General features: G+C 42.3%; 1 protein-coding gene across 1 annotated transcript in view; it reads right to left on the bottom strand.

Moving 5' to 3' along the window:
* The window catches only part of Gask1b (golgi associated kinase 1B), a 52,118-nt gene extending 34,405 nt beyond the window's left edge, over positions 1 to 17,713 (bottom strand). Inside the window, exons 1-2 of the mRNA XM_059264745.1 lie at positions 17,488 to 17,713; positions 15,580 to 16,720 (exon numbers count right to left, since the gene is read on the bottom strand). Of these exons, the coding sequence (XP_059120728.1) occupies positions 15,580 to 16,486 (907 nt within the window). The 5' untranslated portion in view covers positions 16,487 to 16,720; positions 17,488 to 17,713. The remainder of the gene's footprint in view (positions 1 to 15,579; positions 16,721 to 17,487) is intronic.
* Between the last annotated feature and the right edge of the window lie 2,502 nt (positions 17,714 to 20,215).

The raw sequence follows: 20,215 nt of genomic DNA, 5'->3' as shown, positions 1-20,215 counted from the left end.
TTTTATTTTTGCTCTCATGAAACTTAAATTTTCCCAGGATAAAGAAGCAGAAATTACACAAAGGAAAAAAAAATGGACCATTTCATATATACAGACCCTAATAATTGTTTCACTAAATACTGTAGCACAACTGCCTATCTTACAATTAAATATTTAAGTAGCACAGCTGCAATTGTATTACAGTAATAAAGCCCAGTGGCTGCACACTGCGCAAACAGCAGTGAATAAACACTTGGCGTTTGGTTAGCCTCATGGTCTCCACCACAGCCATTCAGTTATATGTTGGCTCAGTGTCACCGTGACACAAAAGAGCGGCAGGTAGTAAAAGGACAATTGGTTGTGACTAAGCCAATACCGTTTTATTGTAAACACTAAAGTGTGAATTCCATATGATTTTCAAGTGTTGTAGTAATATTATCAATGTTTTTATTATTTTTTCAGGCATATAAAATGTAGGCAACACTGTGTAGAATTGCAGAAATCAGTTCATGAAATCAAAATAGGTAGAGGGTCATGTTGGCCACAAGCTGTAACTCTTACTTGCCCATGGGTTTACCATTTCTCTTCTGTAGATCACCAAATTCTTTGATGGTTTTTGTTGTTGTTGTTTTTTGGGGGGGGTTGTTTGTTTGTTTGTTTGTTTGTTTGAAACATGGCCACACTATGTAGCCCTGACTGGCCTAGAGCCTGTTATGCAGATCAGACTGGCCTCAAACCTACGCAGATTGCCTGCCTCTGTTTCCCAAGTGCTGGGATTAAGTGCACATCAGCACGGCTTTTTCCCATCCCCCAGCTGCAGGTTTCCAGCTGTAGCCACAGCTGGACTTGAACCTTCATTCTTCTCATTTCAGCTCCCTGAGTGCTGAGGTTACAGGCGCACACCATGCTTGGTCACTTAACACACATTCTACTGTGATCATTAAGAAGTCATCCTCTAACTGCCAAAGGTGGCTTTTCTCCACAGCTGTGCATGTTTCCTCAGCAAAACATAAAGACCTTCTTTCCTTTCCTGTCAGGGAAAGGGATTCCCAGAGAAAAGAGAAAGCTGGTGATCTGTGGCTCCCTAGTTGGTGAGTGGAGCACAGGGCCTTTCCCATCTTTGAAGTTTAGTCTTCCCACTGTACCTGAGTGTGTGACCCTCACAGGTAAGAATATCTGTCAATGGAGCGGCAGATCCCAAAGCAGGGAGTGCCATTGAGGGAAGATTTCCACTTTATATAAAATATAGCTTTGAAGGAGAGTAAAGGAACATTGATAGATCTGAGTGATGACGGGGAAATGGTCTCTGAAAACAGGAGCCCGGTTAAAGGCAATCGCCCTGAAGTGTTTTCGAGATGAGCAGTGTTCATCTCCTCCCATTCAGATTTGTCAAAATGATGCAGGGCTGTGCTCTCCGGAGAAATCTTAATGGTGAAGAGATAAAATTCCAACTGTCAGAGCGGTGGGAAAGCAGCCTTTGATGGATGTGAGGATGTCCGTGTGAATTAAAGGTTACACAGCTGTCTTAAAAATGAGGTTGCCAGTAAAACTCCTTTCTTCCAATATCTGAATCTCTCCTCAGAATTTTGATGTTCTCTTAAGTCATTTTTTTTTTTATTTTTTTACCCAACAGCACAAAGAAGATATTCTTTGGGGAAGATGGACATGAAAATTAACCAAGAATGTATGCTCTGAACAATCTCCTTTGTCTACATGTATTAAATTCCCTTCACTTTAAACACTGTCTGACTGGTTTTGCTACACTATAGGGGCAGGCCAAGCATGCTGGTGGAGTGTGAATGTCTGCCTGTATTTATCACCAGGTAAAAATAAGCAAAAGTGTTCTGAGCTGTGAATCAAAAGCCCTTTCTATCTCATGGGCCAAGTTCCAGGACTCCTTGTGAATGAGACTAAAAGGAAGTAACAGTCCAGCTCAGAGCCTTTCACTAAGCATAACTCTACAGATCCAGGAAAGAAAACATGGGCTAGTCCAAGCCAGTGGAGCATCTTCATTGGAGGAAACAAATTCCATGGGCTCCATCACAAGTACCAGCAAGTCACCAACAGAAAGCTTTATACTACGGGTTGCCCAGTGCAGAAAAGCAGTAAGGTGTTTGTGCCTGCTGCTCCAATGGTCATGTCAAAAGTGTCTAGGTATGAAGATTCATTAAGTCCTATCAACTCCATTATCCTTCAAGTGTCTGGCACAGCAGGATTCGGACAATTAAAATACATATATTATTAAGAGCTGGAAAGATGGCTCAGTCATTTAGCTCTTTTTTTTCTTTTTTTTTAATGATTTATTTATTTTTATTTTATGTACATTGGTGTTCTAAACCTGCATGTATGTCTGTGTAAGGGTGTCAAATCCCCTGAAACTGGAATTAAAAACAGTTGTGAGCTTCATGAGGGTGCTGGGAATTGAACCCAGGTCCTTTGGAAAATCAGCCAGTGCTCTTAACCACTGAGCCATCTCTCCAGCCCCGTCATTTAGCTCTTGCTGCTTCTTTGGAGGACTGGAACCCAGTTCTTATCACCTACATCTGGCAGCTCATAAACATTTATAACTCTAGCTCCCAGGAATCCTTCCTTCTTCTGGTCTCCAAGGGTACCAGCACATATGTGTCATACATACATAGGAACACAAGATTACACATAAATAAAAATTAAAAATTTGTCTTTTCAAAAATAATAGATGGGTGCTGGGTGTGGTGGTGCCCACCTCATTCCAACATACAGAAACTGAGGCTAGGGCATTTTGAGGTCATGACAGTCTGGTTTGTATTACTGTTTTGAAGACAGACTGAGCTGCATGAAAGAGACATTATCTCAAAAACTAAAGAATGGGGTTTGAGCTCACTAATAGATCTCTTGCCTAGCATGCCAAGAGTACTGCAATCTCTGTCTGTCTGTCTATCTGTCTGTCTGTCTCTGTCTCTCTCTCTCTCCTACTCTCAGGTTATATACATACATGTACACACACACATACACAATTTTTCCCACCTATCTCTCTTTTTTATTTTTGAGATTATAAAGTATAATTACATTTCTCCCTTCCCTTTCCTTCCTCCAAACCCTCCCACACGTCCCTCCACACTCTCTTTCAAATTTATAAACTCTTTTTTCATTAATTGTTATTTCACAAACTTGTGTATACATATATACATATATATTCCTAAACAATACAACCTCCTCGATCTCAATAATGTTACTTGCGTGTACACAATTTGACTGAAGTGGACAGGCAGGTGAAATCTCTCAGCTTAAAGCTGGTGAGGGTCACAAGCTAACTCATATGAGAGAGACCCAAATAGGAATGTAGATTTGTGATAGCCTTGAGAGAAGAATGAGTTGGAAGAGTTAGAGGAAATTTTACATGTATTCAGGATTTTAGGTATTGTTAATTTATTTGTCCACTGAACAAGTATTTAAAAGTGTCATTTACTCTCTGGACTTACTTGGTCCTATGTTTGGGGTAGAAGAAATATGAATATGAATGGAGTATATTAAGAGAGGAGACCTTATTAGGAAGCTCCCTGAGGTTCCAGGCAGGAGCTGAGCCTTATAGATCTGAGAACTTAATAGAATCAAACAAGTATACACATAGAGCATGTTCAACAGCCATTGAAGAAGCGAGTGGACCAGAACGGTGAAGAACTGAAGACAGAGCTGAGACGTGTGGCTGGAAGTCACAGGTCACTAGGAGAGGAAAGTTTGCTAAGATGTGACTTGGGCTTGCTACGGTAGGAGCTCGCAAACAAAAAAGCCACACATTGTTGATTTTCTCCTGAAGCCACCACGTGCTCTTCAGGACCAGAGGCAAGACCTAGCACTCTGGGGAAGATACTAACCTACCCAAGATGCATAGAGAACTTTCTCAACCCATCTTGTAAGACTGTGTAAATCCAACGAAACAATGCCGCATTACTGAGTCTTAAAAGGAAACAAATCTTCATCCAGTTTTATAAGGTTTCTTCATTTGAAAGGAGAAAGAGTAGAGACATAAGATTACATAGCTTCCGAATGTATAGATGCTACAAAACCAACCAAGTGGTGGGTTTGAGGACAAGTCTTGGAAATAGATTTTTGTGTCAATTAAAACATACGAAGACATCGTCATACATCTATTAGAATGTCTGTTTCTACTATGAAAACCAAGTGCTGGCAAAGGCCTGGAGAAAAGAGAAACTTCAGACGCTGTTGGTGAAAACGCAAATGAATACGGCCACTCTGGAAAACTGTATGCAGAGTCCTCAGAGGACTGAGAGGAGAATGTGACCCAACAACCCTACTTGCAGATACTGTCCAGGGAATGAATCAGAATCTCCCATGTTCACTGAAGCGTCATCCACTACAGCCAAGGAGTGGAGGCAGCCTGCAAGACTGCCATCATGTGCTACCACACACCAAGACAGAATACTATTCCGTCTATACGAAAAGAAATGCTGTCACACAGGACAACATGAATGAAACAGGGGACCTTGTGCTAAGCCAGATAAACAGGAAGACAAAGACAGATACCGTGCGATCCCATATGTAGACTCTAAATTATTTGGACTCTTTGAAAAGGATAAACTGTTTGCTGCTAGAGTCTAGGGAGAAGAGAAGGACTATTTGAGGGCCATGTTGACAAAAAAAAAAAAGAATTTGAAGTTTCAGTTAGATGGGACAAAGAAGATTCAATAATCTCATGGTGGTGGTGGGGAACGGCTCAATGGATAAGGTGCTTGCTGTACAAGTTCTGGGTGTGGGGGCACGAGCTTGCAGCCTCGGTGCTGTGGGTGGGGGTAGGGGTGGGGACAGAGATAGGGAGATCCAGCTAATCTAGCTTAAACGATGAGCGTCAGACTCGGTGAGAAACACTGTCTCAGAAGAGCACAGTGGAAAGTAAGAGAGGAAGACACAAAGTATGTGAGCACCTGGATGAGAACACGCCCATGTGCATACACATGAGAGAGAGAAAGAGAACATTTTTAAAAATGAATGATCTGTTGCACCGAATGGTGACTAAAATAAGAATGCATTGTGTATTGCAAAACTGCTTTTAAAATGCGGGGGGGGGGGGGGAGCGCAAAGCTAAAATGATTTTATTATGAAGAAATACCAAGTATCTGAAGTGATTGATTTAATTAGCCTGATTGAACCAGGCCCCTTCAAAGCAGCAAATTATAACCTGTAAGTATACACAGTTATCACCTAAAACTAAAATTAAAGAGGCATTAGATTTCTAGGTAATTTAGACCTCTTCTGCAAGCAAAAATTTAAAAAAAAAAAAAAAAAGTGTCTGTGGATTCAAGTAACTATCACTCACTTCACAGTTCGTTTTCTCTGGGTTGAACAGAGCTCGGTTCATCCCAGTGCTTATCAAGCATTAACTGCTCAGGTAAGTGTGCAGCCTGGGAACAGAGAAGAACGCCTGTGACTTGTCCATCGTGACCTGCCTAAGCGATCTGAACCATCAACTTTTAAAATTACCCATAGTTCTGAAGCTTGCCTATGGAGCTACCCTGAATATCCACTCCCTGAGAGTCTCTACACAAAGGGAAGGCTCTAGATTCTTCCTGCCACGATGTTTATTTTAAAATGCAGAAATCAGGCTGGGTGCGGTGGCACACACCTTTATCCCCAGCACTTGGGAGGCAGAGGCAGATGGATCTCTGTTGAGTTTGAGGCTAGACTGGTCTACATAGTGAGTTTCAGGACAACCAGGGCTATGTAGAGAGACCTTGTCTCAAAAAAAGAAAAGAAAAGAAAAAAAAGGGGGGATCAACCTAGGCACTCTGCATGTGTGTGACAGTTGTGTAGCTTGGTCTGTTTGTAAGGCTCCTAGCAGTGAGATCAGGACCTGTCCCTGACACTTAGCTAGCTTTTGGGAACCTGTTCCTCCATGCTGGATTACCTTGCCCAGGCCTTATGCAGGGGGAGGAGCTCAGTCCTGCCTCAACTTGATGTGCCATGCTGTTCAAGCCCATGGGAGGCCTTCCCCTTTCTGAATGGAGACAGAGGAGGCGTGGATGGGTAGGGGGAGAGATGGGAGTAGGGTCGGGAGGGGAAAAGAGGAGAGGAGGGAGGGGAAACTGTGGTAGGTATGTAAAATAAATGAAAAAAAAGAGTTTAACAAAATGCAGGATCAAACTGGCTTCTGAGGGCAGTGATGATGTGGTAAGGGGGTCAGGCTCTATAAACAATCACGTTTAGAGGTGATGCCCTCCTTGGGTAACCTAGTCTGGGGAGTCTTAGGTTCAAGCTGTCAAAGGAGACATGAGTTCCTGACAAGAGTAACCTTGGAAGATAAGTCCAACCATATCACTCCCTTCTCTAAACCTGTGCTGAAGACGAAGCTCAGGATCCTGACAGGATAAAGAACAAACTGACCCTCTAAGAAGACATGTCTTGCTTCATCCCCCAATCCGCAATCTCCAGTTCAAAACGATTTGCATTTTCCTGAGTACACACTGCCTTCACGAGCCTTTCAGGCTGTCTGCCTTCCTACACCTATCCGAGCTCCTACTCTATCACAATGGCATGTAAGAGAGTTTCAGGCCAGTAAGATAGGTCAGTGGGTTAAAGCACCCCTAGTGCATGCCAGATGACCTAAGCCTGAGCCTTGGATCACACTGTGAAAGAAGAGAAACAACTCCTGAAAGTCGTCCTCTGACACACACACACACACACACACACACACACACACACACACACACACACAAACTGGATCAATGCAAAAAACAATTGTGATATACTAATGATTTGTTTCATAATCTCCCAAAGTTCTTGAATAACTCTTATGTTCTAAGACATAGCTAACAGACTCGGAATAAAAACGTAGTTGCCATGAGACCCTGGGAAACTTCCATTTTTAATGGCTCCCTGAAAATGAATGAGGTTTAGAGAGAAACTTGAGAAACAGTTCTAGGGATGTACAAAGATTTCCACGTCCTCATTCTGTCCACCTGGTACTTGACTCACACATCCATGATACTAGAGAACTCAGGAACAAGGAAGGTGGAGTGGAAACCACACACACACACACACACACACACACACACACACACACACGCATACACACACACACATATACATGCATACACTCACACATACATGCACACACACACATACATGCACACATATACATACACACACACACACACACACACACCCCTACTGACCTCAGTCCACTGATATGAGATGAACTGTGAAGGCATCAGGGCTACACTCAGGACAGACAAGAAAATAAGGCTATTGAAAGGAGGTTGCCATCTGGATGGCTGAGGAATGTGGGTACCATCACTGGAGGTCCTCCTGTGACATAACTGATCACAGAGGTCACAAGGCAGGATGATGAAGGATGAGGCTACTGAATCCTCCCCACTCACATCTGTAGTTCAACTTCACTAGGCATCATCTGGGACCTATGTTATCTTTTAAGCTTCAGTTTCCCCACAGGAAATCTGTACCATGAGAATAGCATGTGCATGAGACTCTTTTAGGACTTAATGAGCTAGTGAATGGAAAGTGTTCTCATTCCAAAAATTAGAGACATCCTCTGCCAGTTACAGGACTTGCTCTGAATTAATTGTAGGTGCCCATTTACTGATCTCAAGTAAAAAATCTAGAGATCTAGAAAGCATACCACAAGATGCTAAATCAGGTTAGAAACTAAATGAAAACAAAAGATCACATTTATAAGTATGCAGTAGGCACTATAATATATATTTAGTATATAGATATTGAATTATTATATTTATAGATATCAATTATATGTATTATATATGTTGATCAATTATGTATCAGCTATTTCTATCAATTTGATATATATGTTGAATCAATTGTAATATGAAGGCCAAGTTAAATGTTATTATAAGTATCATTATTCTAATCTTCATCATCATTATTATGGTAATAAAAAAAGGTTCAGTAAGTGATTGAATCAAGAATCAAACTCAGGCAGTATATACTGCCAGAATATACACTCAGCTACATAACTATTTGATTTAGAAATCCTACTCCCTTCCCCTGTTCTGGGACAGTGCTTCACAGACAAAATCAAATGCCAATAGATTGAGCTGATTACAGCCCAATTGTGCTGATGTCCCAAGCATTGCCCTTTAACTAAGGTAAGGAAGGCTATCTGGTCCTACTGAACCTGTGCAGTCCCTCCACCAACCCAGAGCTGTAACACATTCAGGTCATATATAGAGAGATCATAACCTTGAGCTCAGGGGGATGCCTCATGAAGCCTGCAATCAGTGGCAGTAAGAGTTACTCTCACAAGATTCCATGATATCAGGTCCACAAGGACAATCACCCTAAACTATGTTGTATAGGGATGCAGCCCCAAGGACTGGAAGAGGGACTGGTATAAAGCGGGTGCTCAACAAACATTTGTTAAAGCAGTAGAGATAAATATGATCCTAGAGAAGGAGTAGAATTGGATGGAGATGAAGCACATGTTTACAGTGTGAAAACCATGACAACTGTTCACTATCACTTCTGTCCTAGTCCAGTATGAGATAAAGGAAGAAATTCTGGATGCATAGGAGAAGGTTGCCAGGTCTCCAGTGTGTCTGGGAAGGTATGTAGTAGGCAAACACTGCAGCCAGCCAGTGATGCTTGGGAAGGATGCTCAGTAAACTTTTGTTCCCAAATGAATGCAAGTATTAAGCTGGCCAGCTCAATTTGATGGCTAAAGAAATAGCCTTGGGGCTTTTCTGATAAAGAACACAATGTGCTTTTGAGCAAAAAATTTAAGAATAAAACATGATTATACACTCCCTAAATGAATATTTTAAGAAAGTTTGCAGACATGCTGGAAGTCTGCAGAATTCAGAACCACTGTGTTTTCAAGTTGTGGAGGAGTTCCCAAAACTCCAGGGAATGGATTCCATCTCTACCTGACCCCCGCAACAACAGAAAAAAGTAAAGCTGCCATCCCTCCACCCTGGCAGATAGATACACCATCAGCTAGGACTCCCCAGGCTGATCCAGGAAACTTGAGAAGACAGGAAAATAAAATCACACTATGTATTTCTCCTGCTCCGTAATGAGAAGGGGCAATGCAAGTTGGGAAAGAGTGAGTACCTGGGGATACACGATGAATTTAGATGGAAGTGTGTGGGGTGCCTGCAGTTTGTCATCTAAGCAGCTTACTGCACAGAATTTTTGGAACTAGCCTACCTTAATTCAGTATGACAGCCCCGTGGCAGTAAAACAGCATCCTAAAAATAAAGCATACATAATGCATCTTCCATGCTGGGTATGAAAAATAGCTAGATGCTTAAATGATACCCAAATGGTGTTCCTGAGACCCATTCCCAGTAATATGTAGACTCCTGGGAAGCTTTGGCAAAGCTACTAATTCAGAGGTCGCAGAGGGCACTGGGTTTCCATTCATTCATTCATTCATTCATTCATCCATTCATTCATCTGAGGGGAGAACACACACATACCAGGGCTCTTGCTGAAGTTAAAAGACAAGTTTCAGAGGTTGTTTCTCTCCTTCCACTGTGTGAGTTCCAGAGATCAAATTCAGGTCGTCAGGCCTGACAGCAAATGCCTTTACCTACCTACTAAGCCACTTTGCCCAGCCCTGGGTTTCCTTTTTAAATGTATTGACTTTCACATGGTCACTGTCTGCTTTGTCATAGCCTGCATGAATATTTTTAAATATTTTTTCAAAAACTCATCTGAATATATCACCACAACACCACAAAGTATCCAGTGACCTTTGTAATAATTTGAGAGTCTTATGTGTAAGAAAAGAGAGGCAGAAAGCAAATTAAGATGTTCAAGCATATTTTCATATGCATATGTTCACACTAAACAAGCAAATCTGTTAAATATTAGAATTTTAGCTTGCATTTAAAAGTAAGTGTAGCAGTGCTCAGAGCGAACATCAATATTTCTTCCCTTGAGCAAAGACATTGTCAGAGTTGTATTGTTGAACTGAAAAAGAAAATAAATGTGTTGACATAATAGCACAATCAGAAACTATCATGCTAAAATGTTTGGTCATTATCCTATAACTGTCCCAGATAGAATTTAAAACACAGTGTTGACTTACAGAAGAAACCTGGGGAAGAATTAGCCTGTGAAGAATCAGGAACAAGTTCCATCTCCACGAGTCATTAGCCATGTGGCTTGGAGAAAAATTCATAACCTTATATAGATTCAGAATTTCCCTGCTTAAAATCAAAGTAATAGGGGCTGGGAGTGTGGCTTTTCTGTCCTTATACAGGGTTTCCCACATGCATCATGACGCCAGGTGCATGGTCATAAGTTGTCTTATGTACATGGCTAACAACTCCATTATATACTGCATCCTGTCTGACACTAGGTCTTTATAGATGACCAGTTGAATATTACTGAAAAAAATATCATTTTATATTTCATTAATTTTTTTTATAAAACCAAGTTGGGGTTTATTAAGGAAATGACAGAAGGACATACCCAAGGGTGGGTGTCAGTTTCTCAAGATGTAAGAAGACCCTCATGATTTTAGATAACTGATTTCATAGACAAACTTTAACAAAGGAACGGATTATTCATGAATTAAGGTAGAGAAAAACAAGGAATTTCAGGAATAGGAGGGGATTTTCCCCAACAGGGGTTTCTACCCATTTCTGTCCTTATATGTGATTTCCCCACATCTGTCAAGGTGTCAGATGCAGTAAGATGCATTCACAAAGATGTTACTGTTAGGCATCACACAGTGCCTGTAGCACATGTGATATCTCGTCTATTGTATTTATTTCCAATTCTACATAACAGATGTTACTGATATTTTATTTGATTCATTTGTTTGCAGTACTTAGGACTGAATCAAGGGCCTTGTGCACGTTAGGCAAGTACACAGCTGCCGATATCTTAATAATGAAGTAAAGGACACTTACGGGTCATCCCAGTTGGCCATGTTGGTCCTAACAAGTGTTGCATGGTCTACCAGCCTTCAGCCACTGCACAGTTTTCTCTTTTTCCCTAGGCATGTCTAGCCAAACTCTCTCTTCCCTCAGAGGTTTATACCTTCTTAATCTTACAGGGTTAAAGGGGATCCAAAAACTGGATCTTTTTTAAAGGTCCCTGGATGCTTTATCTTTGGACTTCCCTCAAAGAGAACCATAGAACAGGAGTCTGTACCCACGATAATGACTTGTATGGTGGCACGTTGCTGTCATTCCCTACCTAATTACAAACATGCCCATACATACTCCTTTCTTTTTCTATAATAGCTTTGCAGCATTTCAGAACATGGTTGGTTGTAAATGCTGGCAAGTCCACTGATTTCAAATGTGTATTTTTATGTCCAAAGAGATTCATTTAAAATGTATCATTCTACATCCAAGAGCTGGTCCAAAGAGCAAGCTGAGCTAATAACTCTGTGATGATTGAATCGCTATTACTTTTATCAATTTTTAAAATTGTGAAGACAGGGCTGGAGAGATGGTTATATTACCCTTGTGAAAGACCAGTTCCATTTCCAGCACCCATGCCAGGCAGTTCAAAATCATGGGTAACTCCATCTCCAGGGGATCCAATGCCCTGCTCTGGATGCTTGAGGGCACTACACCTACATCCATAAGCCAATACTCAGATATACCTATGCATATAATTTAATTTTTTTAATCTTGAAAAAAATATACTGAAGATAGTCAGTGTGTTGACAGTCCCTGTACCATGGCTCAAGTTAGCTTACAACTTTTTAACTTTAGGATGATGACATAAGAGTCTTGGATAGAAAGCATATTTTGAATTCTGAGTTTTGATCTCTCCTTGGACTAGTGATATCTGATGATGTTTTCTAGAAATGGAAGGTGGTAACATTGAGCCCATGTTAGCCACCTGACTGTGAAGGTAAATGAAGGTAGACAATCAACACTTGCTAGCATGCTATATTACAGGCATTATTTGGATATTGTGTTTTACATCCCATCATGTGTATGAAACACACATCTCTCTGTGTGTATGAGCTTTCATTACAAAACAGACTTTGCGGTAGATGATTTTGCCCAGCTATTGGCTAATGCAAATGTTCCTGGGAGCTACCTAATGATGCTTAAGATGGGACAGGCTGAGCTGTGATTCTGTATGTTAACCATATTAAGTGTGTCTTCTAATTCCAGTACATAAAATTATTGTAAGGTGAGATGTATCTGTAATTTGGACCCTCTTATCATTGGACTGAATCAATAAAGAGCTTCAGCTGAGAGACAAAGAGTGGACAAATCATTCAGGTTTCTCCTTTGCATCTCCCTAGGAATGTCACACATCCCTTTTATATTCTCTTATACTCATGTGCTTTTAATCAAAGTACTATTTACTCCAGGCTTCAATCTCCATATCCTTCAATTTCATATCATGGAGTTCCAAAGTCCTGTGACTTGAGTGCACCTCTGAAAATTTTTATGTGGACTTAATGTGATAATGGAGACTCAGTTCTTGAAACAAACAAAATGATGCTTGGTAAGAAGCGACATTCAATGAGTCTCAGTTATGGTGGTGGTAGCTGTTTTCTTGGAAAAGAGGGCTCCACAGTCTGTATGTGTGTGTGAGTGTTGGTCACCTGTGATAACTGTATTAAATAACAAGTTTATAATTGCTAAGAATGTGGATAGAAAAAAGACAGACCACATGACTCCTTAAAGGATTTGTTTAAAGAAGCTGGTTGGTGGAAATGGGAAAGACTTGGAAATTCAGGATAAAAATATGGAGAAAAAGGAGCTTGAATTCTTTATGCTCTCAATAGTTCATTCTCCTTTTTAACCCTAAAAGCCTTACTTTTCTTTCATCTCAAATTAAGGTTTTAAAAAATGCCAACTGCATAAGTTTCTTGGAAAGAGTTCATGAGATAACCCAAACAGCTACACTTAACTACACTACAGACAAGTTGCCTTTATTGTACTAGATATAAATGTAATTTTCATAACCACAATTAAAAGTTAAAGAATAGAAGCCGGGCGGTGGTAGCGCACGCCTTTAATCCCAGCACTCGGGAGGCAGAGCCAGGTGGATCTCTGTGAGTTCGAAGCCAGCCTGGTCTCCAAAGCGAGTTCCAGGAAAGGCGCAAAGCTACACAGAGAAACCCTGTCTCGAAAAACCAAAAAAAAAAAAAAAAAAGTTAAAGAATAGAAACAACATTTAGGACAGATTATGTATGAGATGGGCTAACTACCTACTCTCTCCTCCATATAAAAAGATGTATTTCTAGACCAAATCATATTGCCTAAACAAACACTATTGCTCCTCCTACAGAAAACCCATCATCAAATCATGCTAGCATGATGCCAACACATCATGCTGATAGTACTCAGCACAGTACATCTATAAACCTTATTATTTGTACTGTGAGGATATTACCATGAACATTTGTTATTAGCCTCCATAAAGAACTTTTCAAGAGGCCTCTAGATGAACCCCAGCCCAGATCTAGTATAAAAATACTAATACTTGTCCTTACATTAAAAGCTGGAGGCAGATACAGATTTACTGCTTAGCATCAAAGGAACAAGGCAAGAAGGAATTCCCGCATTCATCTGACATGTTCATTGAGTATCTGCAGTGTATTATACACTCCAATAAGATCCAGGAACACAATAAAGAATACAGGAAATATTACTGCCTCCCAGACATAGAGACTAGTGGGAAGGGAATGATGGCACAAAATGAATGAGCCAGATCTCCTTCAGAGCTCAGACCTGTGCATGTAAAACTAAGTTTGAGCTAAGAGAAGAATGGGAGGTCCTGACAGGGGAAATTCACACTCAATGGAAATCCGGAGAACAAAGTAACATAGAAAGCGGAATCCTGAGAGTGTCCATTGCATGTCAGAACGGGTCTCTTCAATGCTGCCTGCCTCACTGCAACAACCCACATGTATGAGGTGATGTGCAGCTCCATGTGAGTCATTTCAGAGGCTCCTGAGGAAGCTGGCCTGGCTTCATGACTCTAAAAACCCACAGGGAGAAGAGACTGAAGAGAGAACAGAGCAAGCACCAGAGCCATTTGATATGAAATCCTAGGAATTTAACTCATCACACTGAGCTGCGACTGTGACCCTACTGATTTATTTCAACTGCCACTTAGGTATGAATGGAGAAAGGACCATGCCAGGGACGACTTCAAACTGAATCTTAGTTTGGAGATATGCTAGGAACCCAAGGCACAGAACCAAATATCCAAGAGGAATCCTGGCACAAATTAGGCAGATTCAAGAGAGCAAGAGTTTTATTGCTAGTTTTTTTCATAATAGAAAATGACCTTTGAGGGTTGAAGGCTCAGAGCAACTCAATGGACTTGGTACTTCATGTCCTTAGTGTAATAACAGCAGTAGCCAACACTTATTGAAGGTTTAGTTTGTGCCAAGAACTGTTTTCCATGTGTGAGCTACCAGCAACTGCATGAAGTGGACAATATTGCCATTTCATAGCTAAAGTAAGTAAGAGAGAGAGAGAGAGAGAGAGAGAGAGAGAGAGAGAGAGAGAGAGAGAGAGAGAGAGAGACTATAACATTTCAGCCTGGATTTATTTTGTAACATATGGATTATTCTACGTTCCAATACAAGTCACTGACTGAGTATACTTCAGATTCCAACCCTGACATGGCATCCTTATTCAGAGAGTATCCTCTATGTGGCGTGATCATTCCCAGAGACCAGCACGGTGACCTTGTACTTCAGCTAGTGGCCACATGCCCCAGACACTACCTTTGTGCTCCAGGAAGACACAATTTTGAAAATTATGCCGTAAACAATGAAGTTTGAAGACGTCACATGGCTAGCTAGTATACATTCTAAGTACATCAATGATTTCACCTTATTTTCTTTATTTATTAAATATAGAGGCTGAGTCCATCAGTGACAGAGAAAGTAAAAGACTTGGCTCTTATGTGTTCTTCAGTTCTGTCTGAACCTCTGGCAAAGATTCTATTTATTGTGGAAAGATAACTCAGTTTCCTCTTATTCTTTTTTTAAAATTGAATCTTTATTTTATGTGAAGTGTTTGTCTTCATGTATGCAAATGTACCCCATGCATGCCTGGTGCCTGCAGAGGTCAGAAGGCACTGTTGGATCCCCTTGAACTGGAGTTACCGGTGGTTGAGAGCCGCCATGTGTGTGTTGAGAACAAAACTCCACCTCGTTCCTTTGCAAGAGCATTGAGTGCTCTTAACCACTGAGCCATCTCTCTAGCCCCCTCTTACTCTTTAAATCGTCCTTGGAAGGAAGTTTCCATAGAAACCTAATGATATGCAGAACTGTGAGCAAATTCTGTACCTCCACCCTGGCTTCTTATCATCAGGCAAATTGTCATTGGCTTTAATTAGATTTAATATTTAATATGCCACAGAAAAGTTCAGCAAGGGAAATGGACAGCGGAGACTGCACAGTGTGGGCTTACCCTCACATGCCCAGCCCAGCCATGCGCTGGAACTCTAACATCACCAGACTGGGAGAAAGAATGCCACGCATATGGAAAGACGACGCTACTGCTGCTGCTGCTGTCCAAAAGGGAAACGTGGGTGGGGAAAAAATCATTTAGAGAGAGTGAGGGAAAAGAGAAAATGATCCCAAATCTCCAACAGCTGCAAATAAGAAGCAAATGAATCCGTTACCTTGGATGAACTCTGATTTCCTGCTCACAGATGGCAGGGTCCTATTGAGACCCAGAATCCTGTCCAGGTGGAAGGCAAACACTTCACTCATGTCCAGGGGCTGCTTGAGTAGCCCACAGGGGCTAGGCCCGCAGCCAGGCACAGAGCCTGAGGTGCTCCCTTCCAACACCAGCAAGCGGGCACCACTCTTAGAGAAGGATGGCAGGATGCTAGCCACCTCACCATCAGCCAGCAGGCGCATTGTGCGGATGTCTTCTTTGCTCAGCCATGAGGGGGCGCTCTCACTGTAAATCCTGATGTTGCTCTCCCGTGTCCCAGGCTGCCGCAAATTTGAACCCCCCGTTCTGATTCCAGGACCACGCAGCACCCTCCAGGGTCGTTCCCCAACCTTTGTCAGGTAACCCTGAGCATAGGCAGGTACTTCAGCATCTGCTGCCGGTACAACGTCCTGCAGTATAAAGGATGGTTTAACCAGCACCTCCTGACCAGGGACTACAGATGCCACTGCATACTTCTTCCTGCGCTTGGGTTTCACCGTGCCACGGATATTGGCAGGCTTGCTGCGCTTGGAGCGTAGGGTAATGTACACCACGTTGGGTTGCAGGGTGCTCCCATTGCCCTGCGACTCTGGAGGGGCCAGGGTACCATCCAAGGGGATCTCCGGGAAGGGTACCTTGAAGTTGTCGCGGCTGTGGGGTGGCCCCCTGTCCGTGGCCTGCCCATGCTGGAAGGAGGCCCTGCCAACCTGGCTCACCAGGAAGCCCAGGTAGATGGCACAGGCAGTGCCCAGCAAAAGGTTCCGTCTGGTCCTGGGACGCCGGCTGCTCCAGAGTTTACACAGTCGAGGGACGCACAGGGAGCAGACAAACCAGTTTATGAGCTGCCCCGGCTTGTCTGGACAGGTCATTTCTCTGCCGCTTCCACATGCTGAACGGAGTTTAAAGTCTGCAGCTCGTTTCTGGTGACATGATTCATGGCTTCCTGAATCCAGCCGTCCAGTCTGCTTCGATATCTAAGTCGTCTCCAATGGGCAGAGGCGAAAGAGAAGGGTCGCTGCTGGCGCTGGGAACACTTGGGACACAGGCCACCACGAGCCTTTTAAACGCCTATCAGCCTTCCTCGGGAGAAAGAAAGGCTGACTCTGGGGATGAATGGAAACAAAGTTGACTGAGTCACCATCTCAACCCATTTCAGTTCCTCTGCAGGGGGAAAGAGGAGAGTAACCCTTTCCTTCCATAAATACTACCAAGTTTGGTGTAAAAGTTTAAAACATGGGAACAAGCTAGGTGTGTGGGTCCGATTTCACTTTAAAGTATTGAAAACAAGCTGCAAAGAGCAATTGATGGTTTATGGTTAAAGCCACTACACCTGACTGTGAAGCATTAAAACGTCATCAACGCGGGCTCCCCTGCACAGACCCCATTGTGTGATAACTCAAAGAAATAACTCAAGACAAGTAATAAACACATTTAAAATTCTTACAAGCACCCTAATCTTTATAAGATATGGATTAACTACTTAGGCAAAAACACCAAGTAGTGAGTTCACATTTAAACATATTCTCTTTAAATGAAATGTCCCAGATTGTCTCCACAATGTATTTTATTATCTTACATTGGTATTTAACTGCCTTTAACGTCTGTATAGCTTGGAAAGAGAGACAGTCTCTCTCTCTCTCTCTCTCTCTCTCTCTCTCTCTCTCTCTCTCTCTCTCTCTTTCTGTTACACACACACACACACACACACACACACACACATACACACACACCACAAATCCAATTAATTTTTATTTCTTTTCTTTCCACTAAAGAGAGCAGAAAGTAAGAAAAGAATCTCCACATTTTTTTCCCCTACATTTTTCCATAGAGGAAGAAACTGGTCTACAAAGAAAAACAACACTTTACTTACAGCGCTGGCCCCACGCTCAGCTCCAGGAAGAATGGAATCCCTGATTCTAATGCACAGAACTTTGAAAGGCTGCGGCATGTAAGGAGAGCATATTTCATGGTCAAGAGTGCTCCACCTTTCAAACATCTCAGCTCAGCCATAAAAGCTGCCGCCTTCTGACAGCGAAGCCCAGGGATTTGTAAACTGGCTGCTGCACAGCTTTCAGACACGTGAGGGTCTTTTTTAAAAAATGACTACAAAAAATAAAAAGTAAAATTTAATTTTGAGTTCTCAAAACACAGTTCGGAGTCAGTTTTCATTCAAACAACTTTCTGCCTCTTTCGACCCCTGGGAGCCCTCTAGTGTCTCACTTGCTAACCAACACAGAAGTATCAGCCCTGGGAAGTGAAGTGATCTCAAGTGTTTGCTGAGGTTGGTGGAGACCCCACTGCCAAATAAATGCCCTGTAAAATGAGGAGTGCCGCTGACCCCTGCCTGACCCTATGGAGGTGGGGACCAGACACCAGAGAACCAGGCCCTGCAACTTACCTCACATCTGGGCTGTTTGCGGACTAACAGTTGTCTCCCACCAATTCTGGGAAGACACGGCCAGGAAGTGAAGACAAAGAGAAGATGGGGTAACTGGAAATGGGGAGGAAAATGGAAGCGTGAGATAAGAGTCGGGGAGATGGGAAGGCACTTGTGGTGTGCAACTGCCCCCAGCAACCGTACTCAGAAAGCAGCCTGGACGCCTTCTGATTGGAGGCCTTTTAAAAACAGGTTAGTGATTGGCCTGGGTCATTTGCATGTCCTGCCACAACGGCAAGAGCAGACGACCTTGGGGTCTCACTGGGCTTTTTTTCTTTGCTTCTGCAGCATATAGAGTCAAACAAGAAGCCACCAACAGGACAGGGGTGGTTTTCCCTGTTAGGAAAAAGGTTGTGAAGCCAGGGAGTGAGTAGATTAGAATATGATGCTTTTTAATCCTAAAAATACTGTGTTACAATGCCAAAAATATAAAAAAATAAAATAAAATAAAATAAAAAAGCCAAGAATTTCTCAAGCTCAAACTTTTCTTCCTCTTTAGAAGTTCTGGTACATGTTTAAAAGAGATAAAACATTTCAAGACTGAACGTACCCTTGAAGTTTTGACAGGCTTCTGCTAAACTTCATGAGAATTCAGGCGCTGAAGTCATTTTCTTTATGCTCCCAAATTCTTAAAACACATACTCCATGAACATGGATTTACTTGCTAGAGACTACCTCAGAGCTTTCTGACAAGGGGCCTATGGCTGAGCTGCTTTTTATAACTATCTTGTGCTTTTCACATATTCAAAAGAGTAATTGTCTTAGGTCTCGACAAATGAAAGCCATGGGCTGAGATGTAGCTTACTGAAAGAAGACTTGCCTGACATGTGGGCGACCTTTAGTCCTGTCTTCAACAACGTAAGATATTAAATTAAAAAGTTAAAAATAAACACTTGGCAGCAGCCTCTTCCAGACATCTTAAAGGCAACTTTACGGGTGCCTGGGAAGCAGATAAAGGTTGTGTTCGCTGATAAGTTTGGCTGACTCCTCTCTTCCCTCAAAAGAGTGGTCATTACTGGGAAAGAACAATTCGTCCTCCTCCTTCAGTCACAATGGGGTTAGCAGGTGCTAAAGCACGTGGTCAGCATAGGACAGGCTAGAAAGGAAGCCGGCACGGCTCTCCCCTGCACTGGCTGGATTGTGTACTGGTACTTGTCTAATCCTCTGTATCTCTTTCCACAGACAACAGCATTCATCCCGCGAGCTTCCCGCTGTGGTTAAAGGAGACAGCATTGTTGGAAGGACCACCTGGAATAGTTGGTGATACATTTGTCTTTATCTCCCCCTGTCCACACCTCACCGAATTTCTCAAAGAATCTTCTACTGAGGCTTGCTGTGCCAAGGCAATGCTATTATTATAGAATTTGGAACAAGCACACGAAGTTATTTATGTTGTAAAAATAAAACCAATACAGTAGATGAGGCTCATTAGATGTAATCAGGAATCAGTCAGTGTATCGTTCCTTCCACTGCCCATGAGACCTGACCTGGGCCTTATCACTTCCTTCAAACCCCCTGCGTGAGACTGCAGGTGGGCTCTAGGACTCCTCTAGCTACACTGGGGGTGGAAGGGGAGGGGTTTAAAGCTTGTCAGTCATTGTCAGTCCTAGATGTATCTAACATAACTTCTTAAACTGTTTGATTCTACAACATAGTCAAAACCTCTTGATTTCATTTCCGACTTGAATCATGTTCCCTCTGCCGAAGCTATCTTGGCCTCTCAAAAAGTCTGACGAGGAGATGGACACAGCAGCACATGCCTACAATCTCAGCACTCCGGAGGCTGAGGAGAATAAATTAGAGGCCAGCTTAGGCTACCTAGCAAGAACTTATCTCAAATTAAAGACACACACACACACACACACACACACACACACACACACACACACAAGCAAGCAAAACAAAACCTATAGCCAGGAACTGGGACTACAGCTCATTGACAGAGAGCACTTGCCAAGCATTCATGAGGCAACTTTCACACACAGACACACAAAAGAAAAAAAAATCTACAAAAACAAAACAAAAAGCAAGGAGACCCATCTGGGGTTTTGTTTTGTTTTGTATTTTGTTTGTTTTTTTGTTTTTCCTGTCTGTATAATGAGTTCATTCTGGATCCATCTACCTCCTCACTGCATGCTGAGCCTGGGTCTAGCAATCCCAG

This window comes from Peromyscus eremicus, chromosome 6 (assembly GCF_949786415.1).
Source record: "Peromyscus eremicus chromosome 6, PerEre_H2_v1, whole genome shotgun sequence".
Lineage (NCBI taxonomy): Eukaryota > Metazoa > Chordata > Mammalia > Rodentia > Cricetidae > Peromyscus > Peromyscus eremicus.
Note: the sequence above shows the minus strand (reverse complement) of the source record. Positions and strands in the feature narration are given on the sequence as shown.